The following is a 10,164-nucleotide window of genomic DNA, read 5'->3' as shown; positions in this document are numbered from 1 at the left end:
GAAAAACGTTTCTAATAAACAGATATACTAATTATACATGTAAAGGTATTTTCGTTTAAACGTATAATAGCGAGCCCTAGTTTGCGTGTAAAAAAATTTTTATGAAATTCTTATATACTGAAGATGGCCTAATTTAAGACCGAAACGTCTATGTAATATTTTTGTAATTTGATTATATGTGTTGAAATCAAGTATAAACTAATCGCTAAGAATATCTTGCGTTCGTGATGTATGCCCTTTATCTTTCCGTTTATAAAATTATAAATTATAATTATATAATTAAGTCTATAACTTATATGTTACGCACTATAGATTTTCAGTGCTAGCATGAGATTTTTTCAGATTAGAATTTTATTTTGAAATCTGACGCAAATTATAAATATAATTATAATTATATTTTCAACGCTGGCAGTAAATTTTGAAACACAACTTATTGTATATAAAAAAAAAAAAAGGTAAGTCAACATTCATAATTTAGATGTCACAAATCAATATTACGAAGCCGTATTAGCCTAAAGATTAAAACATTGTTTAAGACGATCTTGTAATAAGAAATAATCAAAGAAAAAACAAGAGAAACATCAATTATTCATTTAATTCCTACGCACCTGCGAAGCGCATGTCAGTCACGAGAGATTTTTTTGGGTAACCAGAAGGGGGTGGAATTTTGTTCCGCGTTCCCGAACGTCAACGTAACCCGTATAATAGGAACGAGCGGAATCGGACCATCGTGAACGGAGCAGCCGCACGCACTCGCCGTCGGATTGTTTGTCAATATCCTCTCCTCCTCCACCTCCGACGCTGCTTATCCTCCCGCGCTTCAAGGTACGTGCCTCGTCATTCGCCAGTACGATCATCGACGAGCACGCTCGTTACGCTGGCATGACGGACGATCGACGGCGGATTCGGTAGTGAAGAAAGCAGGGGAGAGATCATTGGAGATCGTCACCACCATCCAGCTCTGCCTCTTCTTCTTCTCGGCTCGCCCTTCGACACCCTTCGCGCGAGACGTTCCGTAAGATTCCCTCTCCCACTCCCCCCTCCCCCTCCCCTCCCCCTCCGGTCGCCGCTGCCAGCCAGGACGCTGGAATGCGCGAACGCGGTGAACCAGCGGACACTCGCGGTGGGACACGCGTGTAACGAACGGTATTGACACGACACGACACGACGCGCGCGCGAGCGCACGTGCGTTGTACACGTATACACGCGCGCGACGATGCACCGACGAGCTCCATCCGCCTCGCCGTTGGCAGGATGCGCCGATCCGTGACCTCGTCGCCGGCGGGACTCCGGGCTTGACGTGTCCGGGACGTCGCGTCGTCGCTTCGAGCGAGAAACTCCAGAAGAAGTTCCGGGAGGAACTCCTGCGGACGCCTTCGTTGTAGCGAACTGGACTCTGCACGAGTACGACATCCGTCTCGAAACGCAGCGAGTATCTCGCTTTGGTTGAGGAAAATATAAACAAAACATACAAGCGTCGCTTGATAGGAGAGTGACATTGAGTCAAGTACAATTTTATTACACCGTAGGGGGGACAGGGAAATACTGGACTGAACGTGTGGCACTAGAAAGAATCTCCAGTGTCCATCAGCGTGAACGAATTCGCTATCTGTGAACATCGAGTGTAAATAATGTGAGTTAATTTCTGAGGTAGACGAGAAGTCAATTCTGTATTGATAAATAGAGACAGTAGCCTCTCAGTAGTTGGTTGTTTCAGTTCAGATTCCTATTCAAAACAATAATTCGAAACTTTGCTCATGTGATGATTATAATTAATTTGGTATTAGTTTGATATTTAGTTTTATTTTCCCTCTTATCACAAATTAAATAGATTGAAGAACAATTCATTTTTAGAAGATACTGGCTATCTCTTTGAAATATTTATTAATTGCTTTTTTTCAAAGTATCTTGATTTTATTGAATACCAATTTAAATGGATACAAAACATATCAACAGACTCATGGTTCTATAATAATATTTTGCCGAGATTGTTGTTATACAGAAATATCTCTATTTTATTTTTGAATGTATTCGAATTAACAAGACTGTTTTTTCGTTACAGATTCATTAGAAGAAAATGTGTAATGTCAGAGTGATACAATATAGAGACATAGGTGGTCAATACAGAGCGATCATTTATAATAGACTATTATGTATCTCGCTTAGTTGATGTACGGAACGTTGCCTTAGACATTTGTCTAGCACTTTTATTGCATATCCTTAGTCACGCTCTGTTGGAAAATATCCGGTGTTCACAAAACTGCTAAATTTAATGAGGCCGAAGGTGCCTCAAAAGAGGGGAAACTTTCTTTTGAGAAGGTACAGTGTTCTACGATTGACTTCAACAAACAATGAACCATTCGGGAAGCGGAAAACGTCAGGCGAAGGTTTTGGAAGAAAATTATTGGGACTGCAGTGTCTGCACTTATAGGAATACAGCGGAAGCATTTAAGTGCCTCATGTGTGACGTCCGCAAAGGAACCTCTACGCGGAAACCCCGCATAAACCCCCAATTAGTAGCTCAACAGGTCAGTCGAATTATCTTGCAATATATATCTGTAGACATTAATTCACTCCCTAGTTCTAGTAAAGCAAGTTTATGAAAGTATCCTGTTCTACTAAAAGAATCGTAAGATTCGATATATGTAAGAGTCATGTACATATTTGTTTTATGTTACTCTTCTTTTCTTGTTTAATATTTGATGATAAGAAGGATGAAATGATGCTCACGAGTGTTGCAAACGTAAGAGGAACGCATCTTCAGTATATAGATTATTATAGTAAAACAGAGTAGGCACCTTCAGGACTAGCTTTATTAGTCTGGGAGATGACGAATCATTGTCCACAAATATATATCATTTACTAACTGCATTATTCACTGCGAGTACTGAAAATCTATAGTTCATATATATTGTATATTATAGATTTTCAGTACTCGCAATAATGGAGAATACAGCCCATATAACTTACATATAGAGGAACATGCCTTTTTTATTTTAGACTGCAACTATTTGTTTTCAAATTATTTTTTGCATTATTATTTCGGTATTAGAGTTAACACATAATCAATACGGTACTATATCATATCCAGGTTGCGCAGCAACAATATGTACCACTTCTGAAACCAGGCAAGAAAGAAGGAAGTGGCGGTGGTAGCACGACCAGCGGCGTCAAGGAAAAGGAACGCAAACTGGACAAGCTAAGGCGCAAAAACAGGCATCCGCCGCGTCTGAAAAATATCGACCGTAGCACCGCGCAATCGAACGAGGTAACGGTCAACAATGTTACCGTCACTATCACGGAGTACAAGCCCAAGGTGAAAAAGGGCTCGGATCAGTCGAGCAATGCGAGCTCCGAGGGCGGGAGCCAGCACGATTCGAATCAGGACTCGAGAAGTCTCGATGTAGGAACCGACGCCTAGTTTAATGCTAATGTTACATATGTGTGTATGAATTATTCTAATTAATATATTGTATGTATATGTCAACCTTTATGGTCAACTATACATCCTCTAGACAAAAGCGACCACTGTTGACAGTCGCTCTTCTCTCGTTTGACTATGCGTCGCAAGTTGTATGACGAACCTAACGAGGTCAGGCATTTTGTGCAGGATTGGTAAAAAACATGTTTTAAACGCGTTTTAAAACATGCTTAAATTGATGTTTTTAATATGTTTTAAATGTTTTTTCATAGTACTGTTTAAAGTATTTGAAGCATTAAAAACATATTTAAGAAGAAACACAATGTTTTATTCTTAAAAAAAAAAAAAAAACATTAGTTTTTACCAACCCTGATTTTGTGCTGTCAGTGAAGATATTATTGACTGAGCATGATTCGTATATCATTCAAGGAAAGAAGAATAGGAATATATGTACATTGTATATCACTGTTTTACTCGTTACACAAAATGTTGAATAATTTGAATCGCTTCTCTACTCATTTTGTGTGAAAAAAATGTACTTAAAAGACCGCTTACATTACAGATGTCATTTTTTTATTCTGTAATATTTATTGAATTTGTTTGAAATGTCTATCGGCGTGATATATTCCGCGCTAGATTTAAATGCAAAAGAAAAATAGAAAGAAGGAAATTGTAAATATCAGTGAAATGGAAAATTTTATGAAATATTGTTGATATAATTATATCTTTGATTTTTATTGAATTTACGAGACCACTGCCAGAAAGCGCATCGTAAATCGTAATGCGGTTCGAAATTTGTTAACAAGACTAACCAGTATGACTGGCACTGGTACATATGTACATCTTATTCCATTCTAGTTCGTCATTGAATTGAGACGAATTTTCTTGAAATACAAAATACTTAAATAATAAAAAGTTATATTTTACTGATCTCCATGATTCGCTAATTTATTCTGCACTTTTATTAAAGCACAGTTAAATTCATCAAATAATTAGGTCGAAAAACGTTTAATCACAATCGTATGTACAGATCGAATATGAATTTTCAAATATGTAATATAAATGTACTTCGCGTATTGAATATTCATACAACGCTCTCTGATAAAAAAAAAGGAAGATAAAATTTCATTTTTAACAAATAAACAAGTTAAGGATGTATCTGAACTATTCCAAAAATAATACCAAATTGAAACTTCGGGAAACTCTTCCTTTGTTATCTATAATATACTAAAAAAAATTTCAAGTAGATAAACCGTTAAAGAATAATTATTATTTTAATTATGATGATTATACAAATTTAATACTAGTACTGGCCAATTAATAACTTATTTTAAATATTAAAAATATTATTAATAGTATTTGTAATACTGAAAATAAATGATTAATTGGCTAGTATTAGTAAAGTTTATATTTATAAGAGACGTTTTCTTACGGGAAACGCAACTTTGTCGAATGTAATTAGTAATGAAAGTATTGAAGAAATAGTACCAAAAATTTAATTTTTTTTTATACGTACAGATCCTAAATTACTGGAACTTTTTGCAAAATTAGATTAATTTTCACAACACGGTTTCAGAGAAATTATTATTCATAACAATTTTGCAGTTTTTCAAATGCGTCAATCACTGGTAGACTATGTAAGTGCAGCAAAAATAACTTTTTAAAAAATAAATATATTATATTATCTACCATTTATATAAGTTATCACTAGATTTACTGCACTAACTGTTTAGCGCAGTTATGTAAATATTTCGAATTTGGGGGACTTTTGTCAACGATTGTATCTCAGATACATCCTTAAGATCATAGAACAGAACGACGTAATACTTTGTTTCAAAACGCAAATGCACACAAAAAGAATCGTTGAATTATTTCATTATTTTTAACCATATTTGTAACTGCCCAACAAAATTTTGTAACAGCAAACACTTGTTGTATTTATTCAAAATTAAATCGTAGCTGCAAGGACCACAACAGTTCCTTAAGTAAACGGGTAAAGTGGAAAAGAAAGGATTTCTAACACAGCAACATTGTTAATATTACCCGATAATTATACACTATCGAGATAATTGTAATACGATTCTGCATTAAAAATGAAAGTAAATATAAGAATCTATCAGTATATATAATCAGAGTAATTAAGCGAATTAATAGATAAATCGAGGAACGAATAATATCGCCAAACATTTGGTAATATTAACTTGTAAAAATAATCCTCACGACTGCCCCTCCCCCTCAGACTTGCTTTTTCGATAGCGTTGATATCTTGAATTCTTAATCAAACGAGTCGTTACATAAGACCGTGTAGCTTTTACAAACAGATTTTTAATCGACAGGTAATTAAATCACAATTTTTACAGAAATAGTCGCACGCAAATGATATTTTTACAACTTTGTGGAACCGTATAAGTTATACAAATCCTTTCTATCATACATGTTCTTTTGTCTTACATTTGTAACCTGCTTATTTTTACATATATGGCACAAATCTATCTGCATTTTAATAGAATACAAAGATTCCGAATGGACAATGTTTTCGAATCTGTACTAAATTTTTGAATTTTTTTGAATTAACATTTCTAAATGCAATATGTAATCTCTTATTCACTCGAGAGATTAATTAAGTACTATTACCCATTACAAATTTATAGCAAGGCACTGCGAATCAGAGAAGTCCGCTTTTAAAAGCATAATTTTTTTTAATGAAACGATGTCTTCAAAATGTTACATTAATTGTTCGTATCATATAATGTGAAAATTCGGTAAATACTTGAATAAAATACTGTATTGTTATTTTCAATAAAAAAATTACATGATGTAAGTTTCTTGAAAAATAATCATGGGGTTAAAATTAAACTGTTAACAGGGAAACAATAAATCATGTTTTGAGAAACAAAAACAAAAGGAGTTTTAATAAGCCTACCAAATATGTACATGGATACATTTATTCTCTTATCGAACAGTTTTATGTTAATACTACAGATTAATTGTCTGTATAAAAAAGAAATGCGTAACAAAAGTCGTTTATTTACAATTTTTATGAGACTATTTAAATGTTTTAAAATATAATTAAGATTTTATAATCAATTTTGATACTAATATGTATTCTTTTATTTTTTTATCTTTTTTTGTGCTTGACGATTCCTGATTTTAAATTTCCATATTTTCCATATCTTCGGTGACGTCCATCGTCTCTTGCCGAGATTTCGCCAAATTTTTCGATGCAACGCGTTTCACAAATCTCTCTCGCACTATTAATCAGAGTAAAAAAGTTAACACAATGGTATTTAATCTGTATTAAAAATTATTTATACATACCTGCAGGTATCTCCATAAGATCCAACACTTTAAAATTGTGCTCCTTATTATCTCCACCAACAGTAAATACAAATCCATTATCTGGATTCGCTGCGAGGCACTGTATAGCGCCCAAATTACTCGTCTGTTCCCATATAAGAATAGGAGAGTCTATATCCCATATTTTGATTACACCATCGTTCGAACAAGAGACTAATAGATCTCGGCATGACGTACTAAGAGAAAGACCTGGAAAAATATAAAAAATGAAATTTATGAGCTATTAATATAAAACAAATTAAATAAGAGATTTATTTACCTGTGACTTCTTTTTCATGGGCCTTTATTTGCCATAATGGATTGCGTTTTCGTACATCAAAGTATTTTATATAACCATTATCTGTGCTAATCTGTGTAAAGAAATTTAATTACAAATATAATAAAAAAAAAATTAATTTCAGATGCATGTAAGACATACAATACAATAATTTGGATCATAATGATTCCATAAGACCCTTTCCACTTCTCCCAATGACTTCCATTGTACAATAGGTACTTCGTTCATGCAATCATACAGTTCTACTAGTCTGAAAAAGTATTACAGTAGATATCTATGTAATACAAATGTTTATCAATAGAATAATCTACACACCCATCGGCGCATCCTATCAATAGCTGATGAGTTTCTTGTGGATGCCATTTTAGCGCTTGCACTTTTTCGTTGAACGGACCTAGTTTGTTCACAGGTTTACCATTTTCCAAGTCCCACAATAAAACTGTCTGATCGGCCGAACCGCTAGCAAGAACATGTCTGTAAAATGTTCCTAGTAATTACAAAAATTAGTTATTACATTGATTATATTTTTTGTGAAATTAATAACCAACGTATAATTATGATTCCATGACACGTCTAGAACTGCATCTCTGTGACCAATGCGTTTTTGTTTCTTCATTTTATTTGGTTTACGACCTAATTTGTAAGCTGGTTTTAAACAGCCTATCAAGTCCAAGTCCCATACTTCAATTATGGGAGTCATACTACCAATAGCACATAGATTGCCTAAAAGCATAAACATAAATCTTCATAATTACGTCTTTTATTATATAAATAATAGTTTATACTTCCTATAATACAGTTTATACTTCCTATAATTTCTAATGCAGTTGGGGTTATTATACTGTTATATTACTCACTTGGTTTTGGAGTAGTAGGATCATAGTTAAGCCATTCTATGCACAATGGAAACGAAGGTAGTAATATATCATGATGACAATAAAAGGATTCTTCCCTTTCATTATATACTACAATTATACATATAAAGATTGTTAGAAATCAAAGATCTATATATATATATATATATATAATTGATTTATATAATACATAAAATTATTTAGCATCAAAATGCTTCAAATATTTAATCAATGCTACACAAACCAAATACTTCCAAGATGCTAGCATCTCCCTCAACATGCCCAAACAATACTAAATTATCATCAGCTTTGATAATATCATCTTCCTCATCTGAATCTTCTTCATCGTTTGTTATAAGAGGATCTTTGCCACTTGCATCAAAAGTGGCTAAATTACTAATGTGGCAATACATATTGCCAGCTAAAACAAAATAAAAATCAAAAATCAAAAATATTTTTATTATTTCCAGTATTTAGCAATTTTTCTCTTACATTCATTGTCATAGTCTTTAAAGTTGTATTCATCAATGCCAACAGTCGAAGATTCTCCTTTCTTCTCTGTATTAGATTGCGTTTTGGATTCCTCTTCGTCAGAATCATCATCATTACTGTCATTGTTATAAAAAAAAATCTTACAATTAATTTTTCAATATTTATTGTATATCCTATTCTTGTGAGAAAACAATAGATGCACAATGAAGAGTTGTAGTTTCAATACTCTCTAAAATCTCCAATCATCAAAGTTATCAGAATATACTTTTTAGCAAGAGATGACTTGAAGTGTTAATTACAAATGCAAGATTCAAATTTAAGAATTGAATTCTCGATAGAAGATATGATATTAAAGTTAGGAAAGAGATAAGGTTGTAAATTCTAAACAGCAAATTGAACATTATTTTAATGGAGATAATTTGCATTATTTTACATACTTCAAAGTGCCTTGCGTTTCCTTTATAATCTTTTCAAGCTCGTCGGGTCTTAATTCAATCTAAAAATTGCAGAAAATATGTTTTTGGAACAAATGAAATAACCTATATATATATAACATTAAAATGTCAACTTTTTTCGGAACAGCCGCGGCGATGCCTTTTTTCACCCATGTAGTACAAGATATAACATTCGCTTCCATCTTTATTAGAAATGTGTCAAATTTCCGATACCGTTCGACAGTACAATAATATTTTCACGAATTCCTGCAACCATTGATTGTCGAGGATAGGTTTTCAGTCCACACGTGTTTTTTTGATCAGTAGTGCCAACCCTGATCACTTATAAACATATGTTCCCTATATTTTCTATTTTTTATGTAGGGTCAGAGAGAAGCCTGAGAGCGGCCATGCTCGAGATTTAAGCCCAAGACACAATACGAGGGAATAGCGATAGCGATAGGAATAACATGATTTCAACCTATTAGAAATCGGATATATCGGAATACGCAGTTTCTGATAGGTTGAAATCGTTATTCCTTATTCCTAATTCCTTATTTCTTCTATTGTGGCTGCACCCTTACACTGCGTACGACACGTGCGTTGTCCGATATCTAATAGGAGAGCTTGTTTTCCAGATATTTCAGCTAGTAATATTTTGTCATACAATCATGCTTGTCGTATGAAAATGTTCGTCAAGATTTAACTTTTTCGTCCGACGACGTACATACGACGGATACATCGTAATATGCAACTTACAAAATATATGCAGATACAAATGTCGCTAACTAGAACCGATTTCTGTTATTGGTATCGTCGTACGTCGGAGGCTGTAGTGTGTGTCGGAGGCTGTAGTGTGTGTACGCAGTGTGAATCCTACATTAACCTGGTTCTACAATAGTCGCATCGCAGCGTCGCAAGCGTTGCGGTCCAATCAACGTCAAGCTAGCTCGACTCTGATTGGACTGCAACGCTTGCGACGCGCTTGCGACGCTGTGATGCAATCAATGGCTGCGTTCAGCAGAACAGTTGTTTTGCAACTGTTGGAAGTTTCCTTCGCGCTGATTGGATCATACTTTTAGATCTAGAAGAATGGTCCTATCTCAGCAGACAATCATAAAACGGTTGCAAAACTGTTGAGTCTGCTGAACGCAGCCAATGTAGAATCAGCTTTAAGCTAGTTCTACATTAGTCGCACCGCAGCGTCGTAAACGTGTCGCAAGCGTTGCGGTCCAATCAGAGTTGAACTAGCTCAATTCTGATTGGACCGCAAGCCTTGCGACGCTGCAATGCGACTAATGTAGAACCAGCTTTAGACGCAAGCCGATC

General features: G+C 34.4%; 2 protein-coding genes across 2 annotated transcripts in view; one reads left to right on the top strand and one right to left on the bottom strand.

The window, feature by feature from the left end:
- Positions 1-654: 654 nt before the first annotated feature.
- On the top strand, positions 655-3,628 carry RYBP (ring and YY1 binding protein). The gene is made up of 3 exons (XM_018458790.1): positions 655-1,633; positions 2,063-2,528; positions 3,092-3,628. Exons 2-3 carry the CDS (start codon positions 2,352-2,354, stop codon positions 3,419-3,421), a joined length of 507 nt encoding a protein of 168 aa, XP_018314292.1. The 5' UTR covers positions 655-1,633; positions 2,063-2,351; the 3' UTR covers positions 3,422-3,628.
- Positions 3,629-6,544: 2,916 nt separating this feature from the next.
- The window catches only part of LOC108729615 (no child left behind), a 10,639-nt gene continuing 7,019 nt past the window's right edge, over positions 6,545-10,164 (bottom strand). Inside the window, exons 3-13 of the mRNA XM_018458788.1 lie at positions 8,970-9,087; positions 8,839-8,897; positions 8,402-8,517; positions 8,154-8,330; positions 7,913-8,020; positions 7,604-7,778; positions 7,371-7,529; positions 7,197-7,305; positions 7,038-7,128; positions 6,740-6,967; positions 6,545-6,672 (exon numbers count right to left, since the gene is read on the bottom strand). Of these exons, the coding sequence (XP_018314290.1) occupies positions 6,572-6,672; positions 6,740-6,967; positions 7,038-7,128; positions 7,197-7,305; positions 7,371-7,529; positions 7,604-7,778; positions 7,913-8,020; positions 8,154-8,330; positions 8,402-8,517; positions 8,839-8,897; positions 8,970-9,087 (1,441 nt within the window). The 3' untranslated portion in view covers positions 6,545-6,571. The remainder of the gene's footprint in view (positions 6,673-6,739; positions 6,968-7,037; positions 7,129-7,196; positions 7,306-7,370; positions 7,530-7,603; positions 7,779-7,912; positions 8,021-8,153; positions 8,331-8,401; positions 8,518-8,838; positions 8,898-8,969; positions 9,088-10,164) is intronic.

This window comes from Mycetomoellerius zeteki, unplaced genomic scaffold (assembly GCF_001594055.1).
Source record: "Mycetomoellerius zeteki isolate Tzet28-1 unplaced genomic scaffold, Tzet1.0 scaffold78, whole genome shotgun sequence".
In the NCBI taxonomy this organism is placed as follows: Eukaryota; Metazoa; Arthropoda; class Insecta; order Hymenoptera; family Formicidae; genus Mycetomoellerius; species Mycetomoellerius zeteki.
The sequence above is the reverse complement of the archived record's forward strand: the minus strand, read 5'-3'. Positions and strand labels throughout refer to the sequence as shown.

Bases quoted from the DNA above. Each gene is read 5' to 3' on its own strand.
- RYBP (XM_018458790.1), top strand. From the start codon at position 2,352: ATGAACCATTCGGGAAGCGGAAAACGTCAGGCGAAGGTTTTGGAAGAA. The intron at 2,529-3,091 runs GTCAGTCGAATT...TATCATATCCAG, and splicing joins CCCAATTAGTAGCTCAACAG to GTTGCGCAGCAACAATATGT.